General features: G+C 39.0%; 1 protein-coding gene across 1 annotated transcript in view; it reads right to left on the reverse strand.

Annotated features, from left to right (window-relative positions):
* Positions 1 to 14,025, reverse strand: part of LOC107733860 (F-box/LRR-repeat protein 16-like) — an 18,271-nt gene extending 4,246 nt beyond the window's left edge. The window contains exons 1-3 of the mRNA XM_016545683.1: positions 13,675 to 14,025; positions 4,501 to 4,831; positions 3,937 to 4,269 (exon numbers count right to left, since the gene is read on the reverse strand). Of these exons, the coding sequence (XP_016401169.1) occupies positions 3,937 to 4,269; positions 4,501 to 4,831; positions 13,675 to 13,685 (675 nt within the window). The 5' untranslated portion in view covers positions 13,686 to 14,025. The remainder of the gene's footprint in view (positions 1 to 3,936; positions 4,270 to 4,500; positions 4,832 to 13,674) is intronic.
* Between the last annotated feature and the right edge of the window lie 3,571 nt (positions 14,026 to 17,596).

Here is a 17,596-nt window from a genome sequence, read left to right on the forward strand (position 1 = left end):
AACGCAATGCGTAAAAGACAGTATAAGTCATTATATTCCGTAATTATGTCCCCACTGGATGCAACAAATGCCTCGTTATAATGGGTTTTATTGGTTTTGTCTCACTGCGCCGGGACAGCATCACAGTATGGTAAGGGGCGTAACATTTCCGTCACACGCTTGAGGTATTCGGCCAATCACAACGCACTGGATAGCTGGCCAATCAGAGCACACCTCGCTTTTCAGAACTATGAGCTTTGTAAAAATCGACGCGTTTCAGAAAGGTGGGGCATAGAGGAGAAACAATAATGTACAGTATGTGGAAAATAATGTGTTTTTTTAACCTTAAACCGCATAAACACATTTTATTACACCAAATACACAAAATAATGTTATGTTTAGCAACATCATATGACCCCTTTAATGAACATTCAGAGCATTATCCTGGAGTAGGGATTTTCAAACAGTCTTCCTTATTAAACAGAGAGCTAGCTCAGGTAATTAAAAAAAAGTTAATTCAACTGTTAAATAAGGGAAACATCTAAAATGTGCAGTGCTTGAGAGGCTCCAGAAAAGGTTGAAAACCCAGGACGTTCCCATAATGTTAGGTTATGGTTCCCACTTAGTTATTTCTTTGTAAACCAATTCCTAACATTGCTGGAATGTTGCAGGGATGCCTTTGAACTTGTTCACTAATGGCTCTACTGGCTAAACATTCTCTACACTAAACTTTCTCTAATTGCTTTGTTTTCACCATAAATTAACTTTCCCAAAACCATTGCAGGAAGGTTTTTTGACAACCTAATAAAACAAATACAGAACATTTCTCATTGGTAAAATTTGTTCATAGAACATCATTATGACTGAGATTGCTGTCTTCAGTTAAATCTAGAAAATGTCAACATGCATTATAGTTATCAGATGTATGTTATAAATCCAAATTTATCACTGAAAATAATAATTTTGGAATAAAAATTAATTTACGTTCTACTATTCTGCGCAGAAATCCGCGCACTCGCATAAATTAAAAATGAACGGTCATTTCACTTTTCCTGCACACCGACACACTCATTTATCGATGTCTTTATTAAATAGTTACTTATATACCTATGAGATTAAATATTTATGTTTGTGATTTCAGCGATCATTTCTGTTTAATGCACAGAACATAGCAGAACGGAACTGTTCTGCTTCATCGCGATTCTTTCTTTAACGATTTGGAGTCGAACCAAAGTTCAGAATCGATTCCGAGATTAATTTTGAAATTGCGGCTGCGCATTGCAGACATATGACACCTGTGTGTTGCCAGTTGCAGACAAAAAAGCGAGTAAACAAACTTTCGCAAAGTTTGGAATAGACAAGTAACATTCAGGCCGCCGCGGGTTTCAATTCGCGATAAGTGCACCCCAACGGCGTCGTGAACGTCCATGGTTTTTCATCGATATTGCAGATGCTCAGTGTTCGGTCTCAATTAGACTGCAATACCCAGTCTACAATGACAACAAAATTCAAGATTTGAAATTATTTAGCAAAGCGGGAAAACATGGAAATAACCTGTGATGTATGTGGACACCCACTGTACAATATCATCGGTAAGTGATAGACAGCGCACGTGTTACTGTTAGTTGAGCCAAGTCCTTATGTTATGTCATAGAACGATTATAATTCAAGAGACCCTATTTCAGTCATATATGTTTGGCCAGATGTGTAGTTACTATATTTTGCATGTGATGTCTGCTTCTTTTTAAATGAATGAGGGACATAATTAAATGTCAAAATTATTTCCTGTGGTAATCAACATTATGCTACAAATGCTGTCAATAGAGCCTTTAACATTCCTTCAGTGCCACATTCTTTAATTTATAAAACAAGACAAAATGGAAATAATAATAATACAAATAACAATGGTCATACAGATTGGTATCTTAAGCACTTCCAATCATTTGTCTTATAGAAACTGAGGGTTATTTTACCTATTCTAATACTAACCTGGGTTGCGTTTCCCAAAAGCGACTATGGTCGCAAGTTCTGTTGTTACCAGTAGAGTTTAACTGAACTTGCGACAATAGTTGGCTAATGTTGCTTTTGGGAAATGCATCCCTGATTGATGTAAATTGGGATGGTCCAAAAGATGGTCCAAAATATATATCCAGTGTATGGCCCAAATAACGAACACCTCAATATTTAAGATAATTCTTGGGATTAACAGCAAATGTCTGCATTTAGGTGGTCCACAACTAATGTATTGTGTGACCCCACTGACCTAGTTACTGAGCCAAAGAAAAAAGGGAACAATGTGAACATTTTCTGTTTTTAATCACTTAAATGTTTCAGGGACATCTTAATTATAATGAAGGGGCCAATGGTTAAGACAAAATGCAAATGAAAGAGCTAATTTCAGGCAAGAAAAACAACTCTTGAAGGCAGGACTCTGCTCTCTTATTGAGTACTTGGTCATGATCCAAGCCCTGTGATATCTGCCCTTCCCTGCCCTATATAATTCACAAACAAGCCTGAGGTGCACAGTCCTCTCTCAGACAGAAGAAGCTCCACAGCCTCTATCATTGCACATGCTGGTTTGCATATCTAAGGGGAAAAAAGCTTGGATGCCGTCACGAACAATTTGAGAGTTCACCATGGCAACAAAAGCCCAGTCCTAGAATAGCAACAGCATAGAGACAAGTGTGATGAGTGTGATCATTGCTGCATGTTCTTGCAAAACACAGTTGTTTCTAACCATGTATGTTGGATGTTCCGACCATATTGCCATCTAGCTAATTGTTTAATCATACTTAATAGGGGAGGGCGGTAAATGATGGAGATCTTAAATTTGAAGGATTTATTTTTAGGAGTAATCATGATTCAACTTATGTTTGAAACACTACATGAACTTTTCATAATTACTCAATAATTTAGAAATAAATACTTTGCAAATCGACCCCTTGCACAGACTGTGTTGACATGACCAGCATAATCAATCTCAGTATTTTTTTGTTCTTTTGTAAAATTTTGTTCTTTTTGCTATTGGAGCAAATCGGAACACACAAAACATAATATTTGCTGTAGTTTCCATTAACCACTAGGGCCTATAGACCAATTCAGTGTTTGCAAACAGTGAAGACGTTTTTTGTGGGCAGAGCCTATCTGTCAGCAGAATATGACAGTTTTCAAGAAGCAGTCTTGGAAGCCATGGAATAAAGAGTTAAATAGTTAACAGGTTAAACAGTATTTCATGCTGTAACTGTAGGGCTAATACAGTATGTCCCCTATGAAGTGCATATGTGAATACTAAATAGCTAGACCTATTGTTAAAATCAAATTTATGCTTTAAAAGTAGGGTAATCATAGCAGGTTTTATAGTCTGTCCATTTAAACATCTGCATTTAGATTCAAATGGCGTATTTGACGACAGTATTCTGTAAAAATGATTTGGCTTCTGATTCTGACATCCAAAGGCACAACAAATGTTTTCCTCTTATTCCATGGATTTTACCCATTTCCCTCCACTTGTTACCAGTGTTTTGCACCACAATGTGCGCGCAGCTGCAAGTGATGTTAACTGTGACGTAGTGCTGGGCGGTATACCGGTTCATACCGAATACCAGTGTTTATTTTTGTTATGATATTAATTTTTAAAATACCGCAATACCGGTATATGTCACTTAAACAACGTTCGCAACGCGACACTGTTTGAAAGGGGTCCCTTTTCACTGTTGCACTGTGGTGAGGGAACAGCTGTATGTGTTACTAAGCGTGAAAGTTCCGAAACTGAAGCTGTAGAGAAACTTTCAGGCAGGTGTATTGAGGCCAGTTGGTGCTAAGCTCTGCAGGACACCGGCCCTCCAGGATCAAGTTTGGTGACCCCTGCATTATACACAGTTGTTTGCACACAAATTATATCTGAATTACTCGATAGTCAAATAAAAGACAGCATGACATCCTGGAATCTATAATTACCTCAAGTCCCGCATCCGTAATAGTCGACCTCTTTAGACTGACAGACTTGACTCCCTTCTTCGACAGCGGATAGTTGTCGATGAACTCACAAATGTCCAAATCCGAGACCCCCACCAGACAGAAGGACTGGAAGCCTCTGAGAGCAAAAGCCTGCAGGCTTACAAACTCCTTCTCCCCATTGGGCAGGATAGTGTAGCGTTCCTTGGCATGTAGAATGGGCGTCACACCTTCCCAGAACTTGGGCTGGTAGAGCACTTTCCGCCACGTCTTGCACACCTGGGCTAGAATGCACTTTTCTGCCGTGGTGAAGTACCATAAGAGCCGGTTCAGCACCTTCTCGTCCAGCACCAGTTGTCTCTCCAGCATGGGCTTGGGAAATTGCCGGAGGGGAGGTTTGATGGCAGTCACGGGGCTCGTGTCCAGGTCGGGGCCCAGCAGTGAGGCCGCTGTGGGCAGGGGCTCTAGGTGATAGGGAAGGCTAGGCACTTTCCGCCATGTCTTGCACACCTGGGCTAGAATGCACTTTTCGGCCGTGGTGAAGTACCACAAGAGCCGGTTCAGCACCTTCTCATCCAGCACCAGCTGTCTTTCCAGCAGGGACTTGGGAAATTGCCAGAGGGGAGGTTTGATGGCAGTCACGGGGCTCGTGTCCAGGTCGGGGCCCAGCAGTGACGCCGCTGTGGGCAGGGGCTCCAGGTGATAGGGCAGGCTAGGGGGAGGCAAGATGGTGGGCACGGAGGACGACTGGCACAGGCGATTCTTGGCAGCTGGAGTACCTTTAGTGATGCTGGCCGAACCGAGGCCATTGGGCTGGGGGGGCAGCTTGACCATGCCGTTTCGCGTCACGCAGGGAGACTTGAGGTCACTGGGAGTGGACATATTCAGCATTGGAAGCCTGTGAATAGACCAGAGTTGAATCATTGCTCTTAGATACAATAACATCTTGACAGTGATATTTAAAAACATATTATTATGATTTAAAAAAATATTTTTTCACACTATGCATAAATGTGATCACAGCTCTTAAGAAAGTGTTAATTTCTATGGCAGGGCTTAACAATAACAGTTTTTTCCAATGACAGATTTGTCAACTGCTCTGCCAACCACTTCATAGATAAATATTTTTAGCAAAATATTATGTGTGTTTCTCTCTTTCAGTAGATGTTACATTTTCTTAAGGTTTTTTTGGGGGGGGTCTAAAAGTCAAAAGACAAGACAAAGAAAAGACAAAAAACACTGTTAGTTTGATAATCTTTTCAGTCCTCAGCTTTTTACACTTTTGGTAAAAAGCACTTTAGCTGCATTTATCTTTACATCATTTTTAATCAAAACAACTTCTACCATTTTCCACACATTTTGTAAAGGCTTAAGAGGGGTTTTTAGCCCCACTGTAGCCTAATATTTGTAACAGTAGACGTAGATTCAGAGGCTTGGTTAACACTGAACAAATTAGATTTGTGTTTCAAATCCGATCTTTAAGACTGACTGGCTACTCGCTGTTATTTAGCAAGTAATTGGATCTGTTTGTTCAATATCTGATATATCTACATCGATTGCCATAGTAAGAACAATGACATTAGCTGTTTTTGTCTGCAGTCACTGATAGTAAATGTCGACTGAATGACCACTAAACCTTTACAGGAGAAACACAATCTAGGTAAAAACTATCCAAATGCACAACTCATTTCACAGCTTTTGAAAACTAGTGGGGGAAAAGCACATCTAATTTGTTTCCCTAGGAAATCAAACACTAAAGAGCAGACCACAAACCCCATTTCCACCCACACTCTAGAGGTGGAGCTTTCTAAGATTACATCTGATGAACAGAGAAGAACAGTAGTGCTAGTGCTAGAACCTACAGAAAAAATAGTGATTCTCAACTAGGGGTACTTAAGCAACAATTTGGCTGGTCCTCACAGGGCTGTTTGGGGACAAGGTTGTAATTAGTTTAAGGGTGGGGTTAGGCATTTAGTTGTGATGGTTAATGTTAGGGTATGTGGCCAGGGATTGCATTGTGTCAATGGATGTCTTCTAAGAATGTCTTCAAGGATAGCTGTACAAATGTGTGTGTGAAAAACACAATCTTGTCTTGTTTTTGGTAGTTATTGTGTTAAAGGGGTCATATGATGCGATTTCAAGTTTTCCTTTCTCTTTGGAGTGTTACAAGGTCACGCTACTCTGTTCCCCTTTCGGGCTCTCTTTACATTTATTTTGAAAGATGAAGCTCACGATTATGGTAAGGGGCGTTACATTTCCGACGAGTGCTTGCGGTGTTCGGCCAATCACAATGCACTGGGTCAGCTGGCCAATCAGAGCAGACTGCGCTTGTTGGAAGGAGGGACTTTGTAGAAAACGAAGCGTTTGAGAGAGGAGGGGCATAGAGGACCTACAATAATGTACAGTATTTGAAAAATAATGTGTTTTTTGAACATTAAAGCATGTCATCATATTCTGTTACACCAAATACACAAAATAATGATCTTTAAAAAAGCATCATATGACCCCTTTAAAACTGTTTGAGAAAAGATGTGTACATATTGAGTTTGTTAATCTGTGTGAATGACACTCAGAATATATGTGCATATTTAAGAAACAAGACAGGTAGATTTCTGCGAGTGCTAGTAGCGTTTCACTTTGATTTTCTTCAGAAGCGTCAAAACCTGTGAAGACAAACAAGCTCAGGTGTCTCATTAAAAAAGGGAGGTGAGACTTCATGAGTCTGATTTTTAATCATAGCATTCATTTGTTTCCATTTTAAAGTGAAAAACTGTATTAATAGCCATTTTAAGTAAGATTAATAACAATGCTAAAGGTTTTATATTAATGAAGGGGTGTTAGGGCGTTATTGATGGGAATGTAGGGGTACACAAAACAAAAAAGCTTGGGAAACACTGTATTAAAACACAAATAAATTCATGTTCGAGGAAAAACTGGCATGAAGACAAAAAATAGCGCCTAGAATTAAAAGGAACTTTAAGTATCTCAAATAGCAGATGTCTATGTGACATGTATAAGGAAAAGTGCAGCTAATGGAAAGGCAGTGAAGGAAACGGAAAGAGAGAGAGAAAAGGACCTGTTAGTGCAACTTCAGCACCAAGGAGAGCAACTGAACTGCCTGATGAAGCACATCAGAATGCCTTCAGCTACACTTCTGCACTGCAGAGGAGCGCTTTGGCCCACCAAGATGTGCCACTTGTGTGGGCAATGCAGTCGAGAGTTCTTAATAAAAATCGGAACCATTCAATAAGTTGGCAGAGAAAGGGACAGTGGCCCTCCGCACTGGGGCAAATCAAACACTCATTGGGCCAGAGATGCGATGTCAAACCATGTGCAGCAAATATTCGAGTGGAGAGGGACAAGTGATATAAAAAAAAGCTAGCTGACATATTTTGGACGGGGCTTGATGGGAACTTTCTGTACAGAGATATGTGCCAAGAAGGAATCGGTGGCAGCTTGCCAAGGCCCCATCCATATGCTGTCTTTACCCTCCATTTCAGCACAAAATGTATAATTTTAAAGAAAAAGAAGTAATGTGCATTGAGGTTTGGGGTGGGGATCTATATTTAAAAAGTATATTTTTTGTCGCAATACCATAGTGATATTCTCTAACAAAAAAATCGATATTTAGACTTTCCGCAATAATAAGAAAACTGATTCACTTACACAGGAAGTATATTGTATTAGATCTGTGTTAAAATAACCAGTATATATGTTGGTCAGCATTTATCTGACACAGTGACCCCTCGATGTGAAGGTCTAACTATAACCTCTGGCTGCGTGTGTGTGTGTGTGTGTGTGGTCTTCTCATATTTCAGTCAATGGGTTTTTATACACCGAAACAGTATTACATAAAGGCTGTTAACACCTTATATATCTATATGTAGCTGCATGTCATTTAAAATTCTTAAGAACAATTTGAAATTCAAATAATCATTTAAAATTCAGATGCTGAAGCTATGTGGCTGTTCTCTTCACATCCAGCACTAGAACAAATCAGTTCAGCTGTCGCCCCCATGAAGTATTTGAAAAGGGGAAGTAGCCAGGGAAAACCTCCAGAAACACAGTTAAGCAGCAGTGTATTTGAAAGCGAGACATGGAAAGGGCATGGCTGCTGTCCAGATGGGTTCAAGTGAGTTCATCTGGATATACAGAAGGGAAAAAAGCACCTCTTAAATAATTAGGGTGGTGTTTTAGAAGCACACGGCTATAAATCGCGCCTTTATACTTTTCCAAATAAAAGTGCCACACGTACAGAAGTTACGTAAAGAGTAAAGTAAAGAGAGGATTAGAATAGCTAGAATTAGCTTATAGAAGATAAATTAACTACTTGGTTACAAATAGATCAACTAAATAACTGATTAAACTTGTTTGTTTGGCTTATTGTCATGCTTTTAGCTCTGGATATTTTATTTGATTTCATCCGAGCCTTTTAATACATTTGCAAAAAAATCTATAATGACGTCAAAATAAAGACTCATATTGGGTCAATTCCAAATTCGGAGAAACGTCTAAGTACTTCCTTCTTTTCTAGGGATGATTATTGTCTGTTCATGGCTAAAACTGGGAAAAAACTACTTTATTTAAAATAACTTTTACAAGTTTAACTAATTGCTGGTGGTTGAGTTCACATGCTAATGCCTTAAACTACACTGTTAAAATGATTTTTTCAAAGGTGTAAACAAAACAAAGATTACTGTTTCAGTTTCAGCCTTTCCGCCATTTCTTTGTAATTATTTGAGAAATTTACTAGCAATTTAAAACATTTTTTTAATCGTCTTACTTCCAAAGTACAGTATATGGCTGGGAAGTCCTTTTTGGAGCTTGAAAATATTAGATCCCACCAACTTTCATTATATGGACAAAAACAGCTTAAACACTCTTCAAATATCTTCTTTTGTGTTTCACAGATGAAAGAGTCATGCAAACTTGGAAAACATGAGGGTGAGTAAATGATGACGACTTATTTTTGGATGAACTGTTCTATTAAGGTCAGAAGGTTAGAGAATAGTTGGACTTTGCACAGTACAGTTCAATACAGTTCTAAACTCATGGAGTTGTTTGGCTTGAAAGTTTTTCCTTTACAAACATGCCATTATAAAACATGTCAATTTTCAAATGTTTTTGAATACAAGGGAACTGGTCTGCATCACTCGAGGGGCAAACCACTCTAAACTTTCCATTTACCCAACAGTTGGCAGTGTGTTTGCATGGAGTAAATCTGTTCTCCTCTCTGCCACTTTGCAAGCCTTTTCAGTTTGCCCACAGACCCGGCCTCCTTACCCATGTTATTTGGATTTACTGATGAAGCACACAAGCCATATGACAACAAACAAGCAGAGAATGGAGCCCCGGCGCTTCTGCCACGGACAGATGTGCGGTGCTTGGCACACAATGAGAGTGCATGGGGGATGGGACGAGAGGGAACAGGGGAGATGGGATAGTGGAAGCTCCTTGGAGTGGACAGGATTGGCAGTGGTCTCTTTGAGAGGGATTTGCATGTTCAAAGCAACCCCGCAATCTAGTCCTGTTCTCAGCGAGACGTGGCTTAAGGGCACTTCTGAGACTTCCTCAGTGGAATTTCAAATTAAGTTTCAGAAGTTAGATGAAGTTAAACCAAGTCATTGGAAGTTTGTAAGTGGGACAACAGTATGAAATCTTTACTCGCTGAGGAATGGTTCCACTCTACCATTACAGACTTGACCAATTATATTAATGTAAAAAGAAAATCTACACCTGTGTCTGTTTTGTTCCTGGAAGAGCTGCCGCTAGCTAATGTAATGGTTCTCAGAGCATGTGTCCGACTGCAGACGAACAAAACTAAATAAGGAATGAAGTGCAGTCTCTAAAACAGAGAAGGAACCAAAACATCATTGTAATTCGGTTAATATGGTGCAAGCAGAAGACTTCAGATTGATCTCAGACAGTTTCAGGTGTTCCATGTGAGATGCCAAAACTGTATAGGTTGGAAAACAGCAGACTTAGTAAGAAACTGATGAACTAGCCACCTGCTAAAGGCACGTTCACACCAAAGACGATAACTTTTACGATAACTATATTAGCATCCACAACAACAGAGCGTTCTGCTTAAGCACACGATGCATTTATGTGATCTACCACTTTAAATATTCAAGCTCTTTAAATATGATAGATATGAACTTTCAGTTGTTTTACAGTATTGTTCATCAGCTGGAAAAAAAATTCTGAAAGTGATTTCAACAATATTGTTCCTCTGTGTCGCTATTATTATTGCTGTGCTACTCTAATTCTATTCTGATAGAGTTAGAACGATTATTAAAACTTTATAGTTATCGTCCTTGGTGTGAACTGCCCTTACAACTGACCTGAAGAGAGGGGGATGCTCGGTATGAAAGTGAAGATGTGTAATCTACACTCTCTCGCTGTCAACAGTGGGCCTCCACACATGCTCACTTTCATCCATGATATTAGTTACATCTGTAGCTGCTATCGCTGATCTTATTCCTGACAAACCAATAGAGAGAGATCTGTCACTGTTAATGTTTCATCCAGATCTTAATTTTAATGCTGTCAGAGCCAATAGCTTGGTGAACAGCGGTTCAACACGTGGCGTGGTTTTGCTTTAGGCATAGGCAACCTGAGTCCAGGCTTCTGATACTTTTTGATCCCGCCCCCCTCATGTTGCTTCCTGTTAAGTCTCTACTAGTGCTAGGCGGTATACCAGTTCATACCGAATACCGGTGTTTATTTTTGTTATGATATGAATTTTTAAAATACGCAATACCGGTGTATGTCGCTTAAACAACGTTCGCAACGCGACACTGTTTGAAAGGGGTCCCTTTTTTTACAGTTGCACTGTGGTAAGGGAACAGCTGCATGTGTTACTAAGCGTGAAAGTTCTGAAACTGAAGCTGTAGAACTAATAGAACGTGATGACACAGAAGAACTCATCCACAATATCCACATTGACCGCCAAAAATATCCACCGCCCCCTGCCATCAGCTCCCGCGCACTATTTAGTGTGGTATTTTTTGACAATATTCACTCATCGTGACAGTAAAATAGGGCATTCTAAGTCAATATACTGCAGTATTTCCTCTCTCAATTAGTAGAAAATATGGTTAACACCCGGTTATGCATGAAAAAAAAATAGGGCCATGTACCGTGAAACCGGTATAATTTTGAAAAATACCGTGATATAATTTTTTGGTCATACCGCCCAGTACTAGTCACTACTGTCCTATATAATAAAGGCAAAAATGCTAAAAAAAAAAATCTTAAATGTAAAAAAATAAATAAAATGTAATAATACTAAGCAAAGGCCAGATTTAAGTGCCCATATTGGATCTCTCTCTTGCTCACAAACACAACAGCTGTCGTTTAGAAATTTTCAGAATGGAATAACGGCTTACTGCATAAAAATCACGTGTAGCATAAACTGTATGACGCCTGCTATTTTCAATGAATGTAATAGTAGTATGATCACATGACCTAATCATATTGCATGTTTAATTCAGGCCATAGCGTCTGGCTGTTAAATAAAAATGATTTTGCATTTTTAGTTTATTTTTGTACAAAATATCTTAACATTAGCCGTACAATTAAAGGGATAGTTCACCCAAAAATGAAAATTTGATGTTTCCGAACTGTCCTGAGCGGCGGCGCGTCCTCCTGAGCACGTTCTCAACAGCAGGCGCGTGAGGCATCTTCTTCTTCTTCTTGCTTTACGGCGGATCGCAGACTTATAAGTGTATTACCGCCACCTATCTCTCAAGTGGACCACTGACGCTCCTAATTGAGATTGTAGATAGAGTGTCAATGGTCCATTTGAGAGATAGGTGGCGGTACATATAAATACTGTTCAGTTACTTGCACAGACCGATCGTTTTGTGTCTTTTCACATCAATGTATCGTCACGAGCCGCAGGGTTTAATCTGGTTTTGTTTGTGTATGTTTTATGAGTCTCAAAGCCGTGATTCCCATCCACTGACATTATATGACTGACAGACTGCAACGGTTTGTGTTAAAAATCTTCGTTTGTGTTCTACTGAAGAAACAAAGTCACCTACATCTTGGATGCCCTGGGAGTAAGCAGATAAACATCAAATTTTCATTTTTGGGTGAACTATCCCTTTAATTAAGTCAAGGAAGAAACTTTGAAAATCATGCTGATATAGTATTGCTTTTATCAAGCAATTAATCACACTAACATGGAAAGCCAAGTAAAGCACATTGCATTGTGGGATACAGTATTCTATGCAGTAAGCTCTGTTATATTCTGCTCATTACTGGCAAATGTAGTTGGTCATCAAGGTATGCATACAGGAAATATGCACACTTAGCGCACAATACTATGTTCAGTGGTAATGGTTAGAGTATTATTATCGTATGCTTTTCTAAACATAGCCTAACTCTCATTAACTCACTGATGTTTTTAAATTAGAATAGTAGGCCTAATCACTAAGGGTCTTCTAAGCTTCTAAACAGCTTAGGAGAATCAATCCCTGGCTAGACTTTTTAAGAAATCCTATAGGCCTAACGGTTGAGCTTGTGTAGTGAGAGGTGTGTCTTCATTTGCAGCCATGAGCATGTGCTTTTGGTGAAGCTGTATCTCTCAGCATCATCTCTGGAAGATACACATTAACAGGATGGTTCGCCTGAAAATAAAAATTCTGTCATCATTTAATCACCATTTTGTTGCTCTAAACCTTCAATTCACTGATAATATATGGACGAAAAACACACATGATAAGCATATTTTCTGTTTCATGTAATAATATAAAGTCATATAGGTTTGGAGAACATCAGGTAGAGTAAATGATGACAGAATTTTCATTTTGGGGTGAACTATCCCTTTAAATTCCTGTCGTCGTATAACACTGCACAGAGAGCAGCCTTGGCGCCAAGTGTGGAATCATGCAGATGTCTAAATATTAACAAACACTCTACAGGGCCTTGTGGCGTTGTGTAAACGCCGTTGCCGTTTCTCGAACAAAACATGTGCCTGTTACATCATGACAACCGCGCGAAACGCGGAGGATAACGTGTGTATCTCGACCTCAGAAAGACGGACAGGTGACGTCATGTACATGAGGAATATTCAGCATCCCATAAGCGAGACAAAGGCTGTCTCAAAACCTAGCGAGCTGCCTACCTGGGCATCACGAGAAAATGTCTTCATTAATGAGTAAATTTGTCTCGTTTATAACAATATAAATGAAATTGAAAAGCTTGAATTCAGTTTATTTTCGGACCTCATATTCTAGTTTTGAGCATAATTCAAACAAACTTAAGTGAGGTTAAGTGAAGCAAACCGTTTGCAAACGGGAAGAAAAATAAATGTAGCCTAATATTCTTCGAAAAAAAAAACTCTTATTAGTACATTATCTTGTTTTAAAAACGAGACAGTAGGCTAATAAGAAAATATTTATTACAGTGTGTTGTCGCGTGCAGCATTTTTAGCATTTTTATGCTGCCTAGGTAGGCAGTACACTAGGTTTTGAGATACAACCAACGACATGCACATTCACCAGAGAGGTAATAATGTTGCATTCTCGTTTCCTTGTCCTTTCCCCTTTTTTCGGATCAGCACTACTGATCCTCCTCCTATCAGTGCTTGTCCTATCAGTGGGACAATTGTTATTACCAGTCGCTGATATCCTGGTTTTCCTTGAATCCTTTGCGTCAAACGCCATCTAAGCTGGATCAAAACATGCATCACATTAAAGAATAATCGACTGTATTAATAGCCGATTCTCTTACCTTTCTTTCATATGCAGCTCACACGACCATTAATCCATCATAAATCAGATATCGCTGCCTGACTCGATCGCGTTTCCCACAACGTTGCAGGACGCATGAGGGAAAATAAATAAATATACCAGTAGCAGCAGCAGCAGCCCTGCCCGTTATTTCCTTGCGGAGGTGATGATAATTTGATATGTCGATGCTGCCATAGAGATGTAAACCTTTCTCAGTACCAAACCCGTGAAATACCACTTCACATGTGTATGGAATGAAATATTAAACAAGTGAATTAATGCCCTAGCCTAAAATAACAGCCCGTTCATTCTGTTTCTCCACACAAAGCTTGCCTCCCACTCGCTGTCTCTTTCTCTCTCACATGCACACGCACACAAAACAGACCAATCCCATTTAAAGAGATAGCAGCAAAAATATCAATAATGCATCTCTTTGGGCTGGTGAGCATTGAATGTTTTGTGAGCGTTGGTTGTAACTCTTCCGTTAGAGAAAGGTGAAGGCATTGTTTCATTATGTAACCACATATTTACATGCGTTTTGAAGACGCATACATGCACAATATATTACACAATGGAACACAATGTTATTAATCTTCATATGGCAGGTAGTTCTAGTAATTAAATTTGTTTGGCGTTCCATAAGTGTTGATATTTAATATTATCATCAGTGTTCAGTGTTGTTATCCTTTTGTCCTCGAAAGTAAAATGATTCATTTGCCCATGGGTATGCATAAAGGTACAATCACATTAGCAAAATTGACATTTCATGGGCAAACAGATTCAGTGCCTTTTGTCAGTAGTATAGGCTATATATATATATATATATATATATATATATATATACTGTATATAACTGTAACACATCAGAAATTCTCTGAAAAAAGTTGTATTTTTATACAATAATAATGCATATTTATTTGCATTGAAATCAACGCTTATTTAAATTTCTTTCAATAACATATTTAAGGTCTCTCTGCAATGTATGCCTAATCCACCAATTTTTAGTCTGTGCATTGTAACATTCTGATGATGCTTTGGCTTCTATTGGAACTATTTAATGGGCAGGTAAGAAATATATAAACTAATTAGCCATTTTTGTCTGAAAGGCAAGTTACTCGTTCTTAACATTGAATTAACTTGGAATTTTGTATGAAAGCAATATCACAGTTGCAGTTTTTTTTGTTGGTCTGAAATGAGCATGGCCTGTGATGGCCTTGTGCCTACAGCCGAATCACAGCTGTGCTGATCTTTTAAAATGCATGACCAATTTTGAGGATGATATTACTTGACTAAACAATATGATTGAATATTGTATGCTCACTGTCTGTACTTTTCTAAAAACAAACAAAAACATGATTCTTTTTTGGGGTGGAGTCAGCAGTCATCTGAATCTGTTTTTACTATTGAACTAATTACAAATGTAATACTTAGTAACTTAATATTTAAATTACTAATATAAGTTTTGGATCATTTAAGGACACTGTAGTGTGCGCTAGCAGATTGTTTGACTCATGCACACTCCAATCAGTCATTTCAGCATTGCCCAGAGGCATAGGATGTATCCGACGCCCATTTTAGCTGCCTTTACATAACTTCTTCATGCTGGCTTCAGTACTCAGCCAAGAAGTGTGCATCTCCTGCAGCAGTTGTTTGGATAAAATTTCTGCCGAGCACCAGCTAGACTCGCTCACAGACCGCTTTACACCTTTAATCAGCAGGTCTGTCAAATGGCTGCTGGTGAGTTGCAGCGTGCGGCTATATGCTCGGCCGCAAGAATTCTTCGGTGCTACCTTTACTCGTTATGCATGCTGAGCGCATCCCGTGTCAGCCTCCACACAGAGTCAGAGAGATAGAGAGCTATCTATTTATAGCCTGCTCACTTGCTCCCACCCACTCCCAGCCTCCCTCATTGGACAGAGCCTGCACAACAAACGAAGAAATCCTATATGCCTATTAGGATCCTACTCAGTCCTTCAGCATAAATAATGGAGGGATTTTGGTGTGGGGAGAAGAAGTGCACCTCCTTAATAATGCATGAGCGTAGGGGCAACTGTGCCTCACTCTTCCGATGGACGAAGGTGGGGTGGATGGGCATGTGACTGTATTGTGTTTAATCATCTATTTAGGGTATAGGGTCTCACTAGCCATCTGGCATACTGAATTTGCCTCTTTAGAGGGTTGCCCTGGGGATTTGCTTAGTTCTTTTAAATTGAGACCGAAGCAGTGTTGTCCTAAATCTAGTTTTTCCTGCACTTTTCCTTTCCTGGGTTGCATGTTTTTGTGGGCCTCTAAATGGAAGGGCCCCTCTCAGGCTCTCCGTGGCTGGCACCAATCTCATCAGTCATGACTTCATGCCATACAAAGGATTCCCTCACAATCAGGCCCCATCCTCGCAGATTCGGCTCACCATTGGTGTGCGTGTCTGTGTACTTTAACTGCAGGTCTAGGGAATCTCATAAAGATGTGCTTACTCTGGATTATTGTACAAAGCAGCTCAGAGAGGGAGACGGTTATGGTCTTATGGCATGTCAATAAAAAGCGAGGTATGTGAGGGACCAAGTTATAGCTGCCAAAACCTGATATTTTCCACTTTCTGCTTCCGTTCTCTTAAACCAACACTTGCGTATTTGTCAGGAAAATTCAGTAATGAGGTCCAGGTTTTCTTCACAGTTGATAATGCAAATAAGAGTAATTCACCAGGATTTCACCAGTGGAGGACTAGGAGTGCCATATTAATAGGAGTTAGTCATCCATGTATTATTTCAGATATAAAAATATAAATAAATCACTTTTCAAATTGTCAAATAAAAATTAACGAAAGCAAATGTTGTTATTAATGTGACAGCAAATTATAGATTGATAAGAACAGTTTCATTGTGATCTTGTGAAGAGTTATGGGGCCGAATACATAGTCTTAACTAATTTCAGTTAGCTAATTTTTCTTTAAGACTGGTCATAACTTCTGAAAGTCAGTTATAAAAATGGAGAATTGTCTATCCAAAAAGTAATTCTGATTACCTCTTGGATAGCTACTAGTTGGTCAAACTAGTTCTGAAGACACAGTCTTAACAAAGTGGCTATGTTCATGCAACCGGCCTATGATAAAAAGATTTAATTAAGGCTTTTATTCACATATGCATATCAATTATAGGTCTCAGTTTTCATTTAAAATATCTTAATTTGGATCTTAAAAATTAACCGATGTCTTATAAACATGAAAGTGAGGAAATTATGACAGAATGTTCATTTTTTGGCTAACGCAGGGCATGGCTGTGAGTGAAATGTGTGAAGAGAAGTTGCCATTTTTAACTCTTTTTATTAATTTTTAATACAAACAGTATTCATTTCTTCATTTCTCCGTACAAACATGCCTTTACACCGTGTTTGTAATCGAGAGAGAACCCTTTATATGGCACTCCTAGTCCTCCATAAAACTTTAATTAAATGCCAGCATGAAAACAATGCAAAGTATGTGGCCATTTGTACCTCCCATCTTATTTTTTTGGTGCAGATTTCTTTTTTTTGTCGTGAGGTGGTGAATGACAACTGCATTGCCTAATTATGCAAAAATCAAAGAATACAAAGAGTGGAAGACACCTGAAAATGCTTCTCTCATTTGCACAGTCAAATCAATCCACCAACGGTAAACTGTGGTCAGGAGAGTTGTGATAACAGCGTAAACCTGAGAGTGAGTTTGACAATCTGTGTGTGTTAAACTAACAAACATCTGCAGGATATTCGAAACATATGAAAATGACTGCAACCGTTTCCAAAAAGTACAAAGAAACAAAGTCAGGACAAAGAAAAGGGAATCTTAGCTAGGTTTCTGCAGGGTTAATGTTTGAGTATTATAAAAAGAAAATTAATAAAATAAATATGTTTAAAGTAATATGTATTTATTTATTTATCACGACCACACCCAC

This window comes from Sinocyclocheilus rhinocerous, unplaced genomic scaffold, assembly GCF_001515625.1.
Source record: "Sinocyclocheilus rhinocerous isolate Xijiao unplaced genomic scaffold, SAMN03320098_v1.1 scaffold189, whole genome shotgun sequence".
Lineage (NCBI taxonomy): Eukaryota > Metazoa > Chordata > Actinopteri > Cypriniformes > Cyprinidae > Sinocyclocheilus > Sinocyclocheilus rhinocerous.